The 12,857-nt window shown below is 30.1% G+C and overlaps 1 protein-coding gene across 1 annotated transcript; it reads right to left on the minus strand.

Annotated features, from left to right (window-relative positions):
- Positions 1-800: 800 nt before the first annotated feature.
- LOC113739579 (probable transcription factor KAN4) lies at positions 801-5,894 on the minus strand. The gene is made up of 6 exons (XM_072048459.1): positions 5,588-5,894; positions 5,415-5,491; positions 5,263-5,326; positions 5,039-5,102; positions 4,809-4,878; positions 801-1,220 (listed from the first exon to the last, which is right to left on the minus strand). The coding sequence occupies exons 1-6, from the start codon at positions 5,736-5,738 to the stop codon at positions 966-968; spliced, it is 681 nt and encodes a 226-aa protein (XP_071904560.1). The 5' UTR covers positions 5,739-5,894; the 3' UTR covers positions 801-965.
- Between the last annotated feature and the right edge of the window lie 6,963 nt (positions 5,895-12,857).

A 12,857-nucleotide genomic window follows, 5' to 3' on the forward strand; every position in this document is an offset into this window, starting at 1 on the left:
ATCAAGTTTTTATATTAGAGATGAAGACTTTCTTGTGTTTAGGAAAGATGAAGTTTTGGTAACTTATAGAAAATTTTCTCTATAAATAGGCCCTATTGGGAACCATTTTGGGTAACTTTGGAAAGGCTAGAAACATTTCAAAAAATGCAGTCTTCACTAGAATTTCCTTAGTTCATTAACTTAGTATAGAGTAATATAATTCATCTATACTTTACTAGCTAAACTTGGATGAGGTAGACTACGAAGATGGAGATACTTAGAACTCATGTGACAAGAGTGAATTCTCTCCTAGTACTTTATTTCTTGTATTAATTCTTGTATTTGGCTATAATACAAGTTTGGTGTTTGTTTTTATTTTCTTCATGTTTTGCTAGATTTTATACCTAGGGTTGGATGAACCTGTTATCATTGTTATGTGATCTTTCATTTTCTTCCGTTAAGTTGATGAATTGTTAAGTATTAAATCTGATACATTTGAGTTTATATCACATTAGGTGATAAGTGAATAGTTTATTACTTATTTGTCAGAGCAAGTTTTATTTAGAAAATTTAGTACCACTTAATTAATCAAATATTTTATTTTTGGTTATCAAACGTGTCTAAACATGTTAAGATCTGAAATCATTAAATTTAAGTATTAAATTGGGTTATCAAACATGATCTAAGTTTTTTATACACTGTTAGTTTATATATTTTTTTTTACACTGATAGGTTTAAATCATTACCACATAACACGAATTCAAATTTAAAATTCAAATCATGCACACGTGACATACATCCATAACTACTAGAGTAAAAAAATAACTACACTATTAGTATATAAGAGATTAATCCAAATAAATACTGTTTGTTGCCTTGTCCAAATTTCTTCTTTAATCTCTTTGCAGCTTCCTGAGCTAAGGATTACAATAGAGCACATATACCTTTCAAATAGATTATTCCCAGAAAGACTAATAGTGCTTTTCTCACAATGGCTGATGGAAGCTGATTTCACAATCCCGGCCTGGCTCATGTTCATCCAAAGCAGGAGCATTCAAGTTGAATAATGGACGTTGGTGATGATGATCACTTTGCTTCTCCTGCCCATTTTGTCTTTCCAAATGGAAAACATCCTCATCTTCTGCTCTCTTTTTCCCTTTTCCTCTTTGATGTCCGGTGCTTGTATGGAAGTTTTTGTCCCCAGTACATTGTACTTGATGTTGTTCCACATTGTCTAAATTCTGCAAACATTCACATTGATGAATAACTGGCTAAGATAGTTTAGATTTGGAAAGTTTTTTGTACATTTGTATATCCTGAATCAAGAAAATGTATAAAGGAAAATAAATGGATTTTAGAAATGAAATTAGAATAGAGATGTAGTGACACAAGTCCATTAGTCATGAATAGTGGATTTGGAAATGCCCTTGCAAAATTTCATTCACAAGAAAAAGTTCCTTGTCAAGAGTTTTTTATTTTCCTTTTTTTTATAAATAGGTCTTTTTTTCAATTGTCGATTTCGAATAATACATTGAAGTTCTTGTAATGTTCTTTTTCTCATAGACTTCATAGAGATCAATATGATTGGTTTTATTTATATCTCAATGAATAAATATTTTTATAATATATGATTAATAAGTATTTTATTGCTTTTAAAATAATAGTCTTGAGATTATTGATCAACAGTTAAAGAATGTTGTTGTGATCATAATTTAATTAAATTTACATGTTTGGAAAGATTTGCCTAAAAAAAAAAAAAGCAAACGAGAGATGTAGTTATGAGTCCAAAAATATAGCTGATTTTGTGATTTCTTTATTTTGAAAATGGTTGCCAATGATTTGAGGACAAGTTGGAGTTAAAATTTAGGGATAATTGCAGAAACCTCCCGTGACTTTTATAGTAATAACATTGACCTTCCCTATCAATTTTGAAATAGCACTGACCTCCCCTATCAAAAGTTGGAGGCAATTTAATGGGTAAAAGTGGGTCAATTTACCAATGTACCCCTGACATGATTTAATTTTACCAAATGAATGTGATGATTACTTTCATCAAACCCAACAAAACATTTGTTAATAAAAATTACACTAAATTAACTATTTATGCATAGTTTAACTAATTAACTAATTAACTAAATAACTAATAATCTAATTAATTAATAACTAATTATCTATTTAACTATTAACTAATTAACCAATTATCTAATTGTTAACAGTTATTAACTAATCAAACTATTTCTGCATAATTAAACTAATTAACTATTAACTAATTATCTAATTAACTAATTATCTAATTAATTAATTAACTAATTTCTGTTTATCTAATTAACTAATCTCTATTTATCTAATTAACTAATTAACTAAAGCTGTTGTCTATCCGAAACTAATAAACTATTTGCATGTTAAACTAATTAACTAATTAGCTGCTTAACTAATTAACTACCTAATTATCTAATTAATTAATTAACTAATTAACTAATTTTTGTTTATCTAATTAACTAATTAACTAATTATCTAATTAACTAAAGTTGTTGTCTATCCAAAACTAACAAACTATTTGCATGTTAAACTAATTAACTAATTAATTGCTTAACTAATTAACTAATTAACTAATTAACTAAAGCTATTGTCTATCCTAAACTAATAAACTATTTGCATGTTAAACTAATTAACTAATTAACTAACTAATTATCCAATTAATTAATTAACTAATTTTTATTTATCTAATTATCTAATTAACTAATTAACTAAAGTTGTTGTCTATCCGAAACTAACAAACTATTTGCATGTTAAACTAATTAACTAATTAACTACTTAACTAATTAACTAATTAACTAAAGCTATTGTCTGTCTGAAACTAACAAACTATTTGCATGTTAAACTAATTAAATAATTAACTACTTAACTAATTAACTAACTAATTATCTAATTAATTAATTAACTAATTAACTAAAGCTGTTGTCTATCCGAAACTAACAAACTATTTGTATGTTAAACTAATTAACTAATTAACTGCTTAACTAATTAACTAACTAATTATCTAATTAATTAATTAACTAATTTCTATTTATCTAATTAACTAATTAACTAAAGCTATTGTCTGTCTGAAACTAACAAACTATTTGTATGTTAAACTAATTAACTAATTAACTGTTTAACTAATTAACTAATTAATTAACTAACTAATTAACAAATTATTTGCATGTTAAATTTTATACAGTATGCATTACCTATTTGAAGTATCGGCTCTTTATAGGTATTTTACTTTCAAACATTTAATTTATGATAAAAATATCAATGTTTGTAAGTAAAATTCAAAAAGTGTTACAAAAAATATCAATATTCTTAATTTCAAATATTTAATTTATTGCCCTATGCCCCTCCCTTTTGTAAGAATATTACTGTAACACTTTTTGAATTTTACTTACAAACATTGATGTTTTTATCATAAATTAAATGTTTGAAAGTAAAATACCCATAAAGAGCCGATACTTTAAATAGGTAATGCGTACTGCATATAGTTTGACATGCAAATAGTTTGTTAGTTTCGGACAGACAATAGCTTTAGTTAATTAGATAAATAGAAATTAGTTAATTAGTTAATAATTAATCAAATAATTAGTTAATAGTTAATTAGTTTAACTATTAACTAATTAGATAATTAGTTAAGCAATTGTCAAGCAAATAATAATTGTCAAGCAAGAAGAGGGCAAAATTGGAAGAAATTTCTTATCTCACTTCTACAAAAGCTGTCAGGGAGGTTTCTGCAACAAATTGTTGCTGTTCAGGGGAGGTGAATGCAATTTCTAAACCTAGAGGGGAGGTCAGTGCAAATGTCAAAAATCTCAGGGAAGGTTTCTGCAATTATCCCTAAAATTTATTAGTTTATATGAAGTTTAGGATTTAGTCTAACACAATCATTTTGAAAGCCAAAAAAACGAAATGTTTAAAAAATTTTGCTCATAGCGTTGAAAAAATGGAGACATTTAGAGGTATGAAAATATACAGGATTGAAGAATATTATATATGAGATACTTAGAAACCAAGAATAAACAAGTAATGAAAGTCGTTTGTGTCCCATGACTTACATTCCTTACATATGTACTGCATCTAGTGGTCTACATGCTTTTAAATTTTAGATGATCAATTTTATTCTTTAAGTTAATTACAGTAAATTAATTAAGTAAACAATCACAAAGTATTATCTAAATACATAATATTGGAAATAAATTGACTAATATTTATGCTCTTTGAATTGACAAAAACGAAAGTTAAACATAAGAGTTAAAGCTTAAGCACATGACTTGATCAATTTTCATTGAATTCAATATCTAACCCAAAATGAAATTTTTATGAGCAATACACTTACAATAAATGCAATTCAAAAGGTTAGGACAAGTCATAAGTAACATTAAAATTAGAAAAACAATATCAATTTTGGAACATTAACTTAATAATCTAACTAATTAAGGTAAAAATTTCCTATATCTGTTTCTTCTGCTGAAAAAGCCATATATCGACAATCTAGATTCTCCCTGGAAAGCACTTAAAGGTGGCTTAATTGTGCATGTGCATCATCCAAATTTCCCTCAGTCACTCCCTTTAAACAACTTTGTCTGTAGGGGAGATTTCATGAAGAAGTTTCCTCTCAATTAACATCTATTGTTTGTCACATTTATGCTGGTCCAAGATCTTCAAATCCAGGCTCTATTTGCTGGAAGTTCAAGTTTAAAATGATTCTGTGTAGATAGAATTCAAGATCTGAAAGCGGTATTTGGCTAGAGATTAATCCTTAACCTCACTGCGTTGAGTTACAATAAAACATATACCTTCTCCTCCTTGCAGATTTTTCTATTCCCTTCAAACTTAGCCCTTTGTGCTTGCATCATTTGGATGGCTCTGGAGTTGGCAAAACAAACTTCTTAATAATGAATTTGTAGATGGAAAATCCCTGACCTATATATGCCTAATACTGTTAAAAAGAATCCATCAATAACGTTCTTCGTTTTCTTAAAAGAATTACGGATTGCAGAGAATTTATAAAGCTCGGTGGTCTTACTCATTTGTGTGCCACCCAGCAGGACTTGTACTATCATCTGCTTCAATCATGGTGTTTGTTGCAGCTGAAAACCGAAACAACAAACAAAGGCTAGAAATCAAGTGTAGTAGATGATGAAGAACTTTCTGAACAGTTGTTGACTCTTGTTGCGCAATTAAGACGAAAAAACTTAGCTTTATCTTAATGAACTGCTGAGGAATAGGCTTATTTGGCAGGAATCTTACCTTTCCTTGCAACTGTGCTATCAGCTGCCGTCCCAATATTGCAACCCATTCTCAGCCTGTACTTCTGGAGATCAAGAAAGTGATAAACTTTGTAACAATTTGGTCCCTTATCCAAGCCTGATATCTAACATAAAACCTCCAGAATCATTTACCTGAAGATGGCTTTTTATATGGCTTGTGGCAACCTCAGGAATGTCCATCTGCATCATGATTTCTTTTGGAGTCGCTTCTGTTCGTGGTTTGAAACATCGAGAAACATGAAAAGTCTGACTATATTACTGAAGACTATTGAAGAGCATTTTGCTAGTTGTATGTTTATACTCACCAAATGGTCCACCGAGTCGATCAACAGCTTTAACAAAGCAATTATGGAGCCCTGCAGTCCATCTTATCCTTGGTTTCCTGGTATTCTCGGCAACTTGCAACTGTCGATCGCTAGTGTGTAGTTTCTTGGTGTCGTTCCCTTTGGCTGCCATGATGATCAGGACAACTGAACTAGTTGGAATTCTTCATACCTGCTCAGGATAATAAGCATGAAATGAAAGGACATATACTACTGCTATGCTATACACGGATGCACAATTTATGCAAGAAAAATTGTATAGGTATCTTCATTACTGGCATTATGCATATTACTGTTGCTCATTTCTTGTGCAACCAGCTTTGTTTGTTGTCGTATTTATAGAGAAACTTTGGGAGAAAAGATATTCCACATATCCAAAACTTTTTCCTGAGATGACATGTACTCCGGGAGAATATTATGTGTTTAAGTTGATATTATGGGTACCCAAATACCAACAGGTAGCTGAAGGTACCCAAAGTGGGAGTTTTCCTTGAACTTCTTGATACTTTTATTACATGTCCACCCTTTCTTGAGAAAAAAAGAAGAAAATGTGCCCAACCATTTAAAGAAAACAACTTATGTCTTCTGTAAAATAAATAAGTGAATGAATGGGTCTTTTGGGCAAGGTAAAGATTATTACCAGAAACTTTTATGATTTTTTATTGATAGAGTTAACCTCCGCATTGTTTCTTCAATCTAGGAGACCCTATAACGCTTACAGTTGGTATGCAATTTGGGAAGATTACACCAACAACCCCCTGCAATTTGACTAATCTTTCATTTTGCCCATGAACTTAGTTAGCAACTAAGCTTGTAAATGAGTCGAGTTGAATTGAACTTTAATATATCATGCCCAGCTTGACTTTATTTTTCTAAACTCGAACTCGAACCCAAAATTGATTAAGCTCTTAGTCTAAATTTTGATTCAAACTCAAATTCAAGTTTCAAAAAAGTTGAGATCAAGTGCGTGTCTTATCAATCTAAACAAAAAGATAATTACATATGATCTTAGAGTCTTTCCTTGTGGTTAGAAGAGCATTTTTAGAATTTTTTTTTTGTGGTCAAATTTAGGATCTGAATCCCATGTCTGACAGACGGGTATGGGGAGGGATGGGAGGGCAAAAAAAGTAGAAAAATGAATATTTTACTCTAGTAAACGATAGAAATATAGGAACATGCATGTAATTTCACTACAAAAAAATTTTATTAAAAATCTAAAATGGAATCAAAGAGGCAATAAGTATCTCTATACACGAGTCGGTTCGACTCGATAGACTCACTAAGCTGACTCGAGCTTGAGTCAAGCTTGAACCTTGCTCGCAAGCTAACTCACTTCCCTTGCAGCCGTATTTGCAACACTACGGTACTACCTCAAAAAGTTGTCACGAGGAAATTCTCATCTAACATCTTATATCTAGCGGATGGTAGGATAGTGCTTTTGGTTCACAGACAAGATGAGAGAAAATTACTTATTCTCAGATTATTTATTCTGAGTTGAATCATTCTCGGATGAGTAATCTTATTATCTAGTGGTTGATTGGTTTTAGGTTAGATGGATGTTATAGAAAATGACATGTCCTGTATGTATTTGGTTGGAGATAGGATGAGATAGAATTACTTATTAATAGATCAAAATATCCACTTTGGCAAACCTGTAATTAGAGATTTTCATTGTGTTTTGGTAAGTCCAAAATTGGCTTGTAAAAAGTTTTGGATTTAGTACTTATATGTCTACACACACACTAAGATTTATGTGGTCTAGGCCCAAACCAACATATTAGTTTTGTGGTTTTCAGCCAAGTTCAAGGTTATTGATTGGGTTCACAAGTCTCAATTGACATGTCTTACCTTTTATGTATTAAAATTGACCAAGAAAGTATGGTTATATAAATAACTAGTAAAAGTCATACTTATTTTAGTAGGGGTAAAATAGTCTAAAATTTTTATTATGGGCAAATTAGTCAAAAAATTGATTTTATTCATAATAGGGGTAAATTAGTTCAAAATTTAGTTATTTCATTAAATGGACAAACTAGACCGAAACATTGACTTTTTTTTTTATTAGTAGGGCCAAATTTGTTCAAAATTCATTCATATGGGCAAATGAGTAAACATTTCAATTTTGTTAATAGTGCAGGCAAATCAATCCAAAATTAAGTTATATCATTAATTTGGGTAAATTACTCGAAATTTTAATTTTTTTATTAGTAGGGGTAAATTCATCCATACGGGCAAATTAGTCCAAAACTTCGATAATATTATAGCTAGAGGGTAGGTTTATATTGTTGTTAAAATAAAATAGTATTCTATTAGTAAGGGTATATAAGTCCAAAATTGTTATCGTCCCATCTCTTACTTATTGCAAGATAACTCATACCATCCGCCCTCATAGGATTATTTTATCCCTCATATAAGCGATTAATTTGGTTAAGTGGGATGTACTAACCCATGTATAAAATACAACTAAATAGAATTAGTTATTCAATTTTGTATCCTCCCATAAATAGAAAGAACCCTAGAATGGGATTATTGAATCTCCGGATGATGCTCTAAATTGGCTTTTTCTTATTTCTCGTTGATACTTCTTTGTCAAGTAAATTGTATGATCATAGGTAGAGTAATACCGTTGATCGGCCAGATCACTGGCTGCTTTCAAAAGTTACCGAATTTTGGATCCCAGCCCAGCTTTTTGTGAATTCAGACTTTCAATTGGTCAAAATCTCAACCTAACCTGTTTTTCTGCCATTTAGCCGCTCAAATTATTACAATATACATTAACATTATGCATGATGAATATTCATCTTCACTATTATAAAAAGGTCAATATTGCTTCTCATCCTGCAATTTAGGCAAATCAATAACCAGCACTCTCCTCGAACTGACTAGTTCAGATTTCCTGGCCTGGCCAATATACGAGTGTACTCAACTGCTCCCCATTTTTCCTCGATTCTTGTATATAAAATATAGATTGTACCTACAAAAAGCGACTTTAAATCACAATATTTTTAAATGATAGATGCGAGCATGGAAATTTCTAAAATCAAGGAAATAGGTCATTCTTTAATTTATTTCTATCGTTTTAGTTGTATGTCGCTTAATATAGGATTTGCCTAAAATATATAATCATATACTAGTTGATAACATGAAAACTCCAAAACACTTTTAAAGGTATGTTTACAAAGTTTAGATGCTTTTAAGTTTATTCATTCTCACTATAGAGCAATAATTTATCTAAAACAAAAAAAGTTTAGTGGATCGTCAAGTCCTGCTTGAATGCGAGATTAGTTTTTTACCAATACTTGACTGATTATCTAGTCGTTAATCAAATCTTACAATTGACAATTTTTGAGTAGAATGCTTGACCATCTGTAATTGACCAACAAATAACATGTCTAATATTTGTATTAAGGTTGGATTGTGTACACAAATTTTCCTCTCTCTTCAAAATCTTATAAAATTAACATATTCAAACCGTTTGATAACAAAAAATTGAATATTTTGAATTAATTAAGTAGCACTAAATTTTTTGGGCAAAACTTGCTCTTAAAATTAAGTGATAAGCTATTCACTTATCACTGAATGTGATATACATTCAAATGTATTAGATTTAATACTTAACAATTCAATAATTTAATGGATTCAGACTTCAGATTTCAAATTTCAAATTTCAGATTTTAGTTTTCAAACTTCAGTTTTATCAAATGCACCCTTAGTGCAATAAGATTCACACGGCATTTTTCTAGCTGTTAAATAAAATTAATTTTCGTTTCATTCTTTTCATTATGGTCCTATAGATTCTGGATGTCCTTATTTCTCCTAAAGGACAAAAAACCAGCAAAGGATAAAGGAGATCCAAAAGCTCTTTTTGAATGAAAAGTGATGATTGGATTTAGCAATTTCACGATTAATGCAGGATGAGAGGGTCCTTCAGAACTGGAGCCAGGCCTGTGGTCCTTTTTTCAGGAAAATTCTATAGCAACAACAGTTTTCACATAATCACTTAGCTTGGCTCAGTGGCCACCAAGTGGGACTTAAGTCCCTTCTTGGGTTGTAAGTGAGGGTTCAAATTCCACCTGCAGCGAAAAAAATTCAAGGGTGGTGCCAGAGCACCCCTTTGATCTACCTTTTATCGTCTCAATAAAAAAAAAAGGCAACAGTTTTTGCATGGTGGACGTTTGAATTAGACAATATGACAAAGCCAATCTAGCTTGGAATGATTTAATCATCATAAATTATGATATAATAAAGAGTATAATGTTAAAAAACATATTTTATGATAATTTTTTATACACTGTTAATATATGCATGAGCGGTGTTCAACGAATATTACGTTATCTAATTTCAAATTTGAAATTTAGTTTTTAAACAGGTCGCATACTTTTACTAACGATGTACAAAAACTTAATCTCATATCTTATGGAATTTCAATTTTCATTAACAATTGATGCACAACAACATTTAATTAACAATTAATGCATAATACGAAATTTTTAAATAAAGTATATGCCTTTTAATTTTTTATGTTAACTTATGATAATTAATTTTTTCTGTAAGAAAATAGCACTATGCACTTAACCATAAAAGTAAACTCTCTAGCACGTTACTAGCGCATTTTTTATATAACAATAGGAATGAGAAGGAGGAAAAACGAATCTAAACATAAGAAAGAAAAGGAGAAGAAGAAGAAAGAGAAAATTAGGAAGGGTGAGACTTGGGGATTAGTTTCTAAATTAATTGGACTTTTGCTAAAAAAATTAATACATGACACCCTACTTAATGTGTGTTCTCAGGACATCCATTAGCCACACCCAACATTTTTTTACCATGCAAGTTTTCAAAAAATTGAATAACCAAATCTAGAACTGAATTTCGTTCGGTTTTTAGTTAGGTGAACTTCAATTTGTTAAGGTGTCTGGTGGGTTAAGAGTTAAAACCATAAAAACTAATTTTGTTCAGGTGGATTAATCAGTAGGATTGATTAGGCAAATTAGCATTTGATCTTTTGTGTAGCCTCTTTATCAGAGAAAGTTTTTTGCAGTCGGTTAACAATCCTAATAATTGGTCTTTGACCAATAAAAATGTTCCAAATAAGATTGTCAAAACCAACTAATTTGATATTAAATATACTTAAAATGAGATTTTAGGATCAATTGAAAGCATTTAATTTGTCAAAAATCAACTAATAGACTTGACAAATAGTTTGTCCATCCCAAGCTTTATTTGTTTCTCACTTAATCTCTTAAGAAACAAAACAACCTCTCTATTATACTAAGTTTTTATTTTTCTTTTTTCTTCTTTCTTTTCCCAATTAATCTTGGATCCCAGTTAAGTTTTTGGTCATCTTAATTCATAGTGATAAAGTACCAAAGGAAAGAAGTAGGTTTATTAAGAAATATATTAATAAACAAAAATCCATTGCAAGAAAAAGAACAACAATGATGTCCAAAATAATCAGCATATGAAAGTGATTGTAAGAAAACAATGAGTCATTTATTTTGAATTGTCTAACTATAAGGATATAGAATAAAATTTTTCCTTTAATTTCTTAGCTAGATTGAAAAATGGATAAAATTAATTAGAATATAATTGATTGGTAATTTACTTATTATATGAAACATGTATCTTATAAAGAAAACTGTATTAGATAGAAAAATAATAACAGAACATAAACTCAATTCAGATTTGATTCTTTGATGAGTACAAATTTTAGAGAATGAAACTAATGGATAGAGGAATTCATTATCTACTCAAGAATAAGAATATGAAAAAGACAGCTAATATTTTTTTTAAAAAAAAAAGGTAAAAGAGAAGAAAAAAGAAACAAAAGGCTTTAACAGAAGGGCAATCTTGTCCACTAGAGGGTTAAGTGACACAAAAAAAATATTAAGGGGTAAACTGAATATTGGGGTATGCGTTAGGGGGGATAAATTTTAATTAATCTTTTGTAATGTACATTGATCGGATGGATAAGAAGTAAGGATGAATGGACTTAACGTGCAATTTCTTTTGAGAAAAAGAATTCACATTTCGTATTGCGTATAGGTCCCTTTTTTTTGTCAATGGGGGAGGGCCCAACTCGGCTATAGGGGAATCGACGATGACTGAACTTCCATCGAACCAGATGAATGTACTACGCACTCGTATGAATTTAAACCATTTAAAGTGATAACCACATATAGTGACAATTGGCGGGAAGCAAGGTTCACTCCATCCAGTCTTAAAGGTTATGGTGGTGGCTAATAGCCAAAATGGCTGTGGGTGAAGTCCTGTTGCTGTATCTTGCTGTATCTTTTTCTTACTTTATTTCCTCTCTTCAGCCTGTCAGAAAAGGTTCCCATCGGCCAAAAATTCGATTCAAAATTTGGATTCTTTTTATTTTTTATTATACAAGATTAATATCGTATTGCCATCTTAATTTTAATTTGATTAACTAGATATCAATAATTGGTTTTCAGGCAAATAACCAATATTTGAAATTATAAAAGGCAACAATCTTTCGTGTCTTTTGACCATCAAATGAAAAAAGAAGTTGAAATTCAAAGAACAGGTTTATAGTAGCAAAAGATTTAAGTTAAAAAAAGTTATAACACTATTAATTTGTAGTTAGTATGTGATACAATACACGGTAAAACATATAAATTTGGTAATTTGGACAATAACTAAGAATTGGGGAAATGAATTTTAATAGTTACAAAAACTATTTTACCAAACTTTTGAATTTGAATATAAACTGGTTTCATCGAAGTCTGATGGGAACATTTGCAGCGTTCCCACCACAGGGAACTTCCAGTTTTTCAATCTGGCAAATTTATTAGATGTTCAAATTTTCTCTTTGGATAGTGTTAATGGCACTCCTTGATTTGTTAATACTACTTCTTTTATGTTCTTATGTTTCATTTTAATTATTATAACTTTATAAGAAGTGATGGTTGTATATTCAATGAAACAGCGGAGATACTTTTGTTTAATTTATATAATCAAAAGGTTAGATGAAACGTCAATAACAAAAAGAGGAGTACGATTAATATTTTCCTTTCTCTTCTCCTAGGAAGAATATTAAGGTGCTCCTTGATGGGGCAATGATTGTGATATTAACTGGACATCTGGTTGGTGCTCTTCCTTTTCTTTTCTTTTTTTTTTTTTTTGTTTTTTACTTTCTCATACATGCTATTGATTCTCTCAAAAAAGTGGATATTAGTAAAATCTTGCATAATTGAAAGTGATAGACTTGCGTGATTCACCCAGCTTTATG

The sequence above is a fragment of the Coffea arabica genome, chromosome 1c (assembly GCF_036785885.1).
Source record: "Coffea arabica cultivar ET-39 chromosome 1c, Coffea Arabica ET-39 HiFi, whole genome shotgun sequence".
NCBI lineage: Eukaryota > Viridiplantae > Streptophyta > Magnoliopsida > Gentianales > Rubiaceae > Coffea > Coffea arabica.

Bases quoted from the DNA above. Each gene is read 5' to 3' on its own strand.
- LOC113739579 (XM_072048459.1), bottom strand. From the start codon at position 5,738: ATGGCAGCCAAAGGGAACGACACCAAGAAACTACACACTAGCGATCGA. The intron at 5,492-5,587 runs GTGAGTATAAAC...AACCACGAACAG, and splicing joins TCGACTCGGTGGACCATTTG to AAGCGACTCCAAAAGAAATC. The intron at 1,221-4,808 runs GTATATGTTTTA...GAATGTTTGCAG, and splicing joins AAATCTGCAAGGAGGAGAAG to AATTTAGACAATGTGGAACA.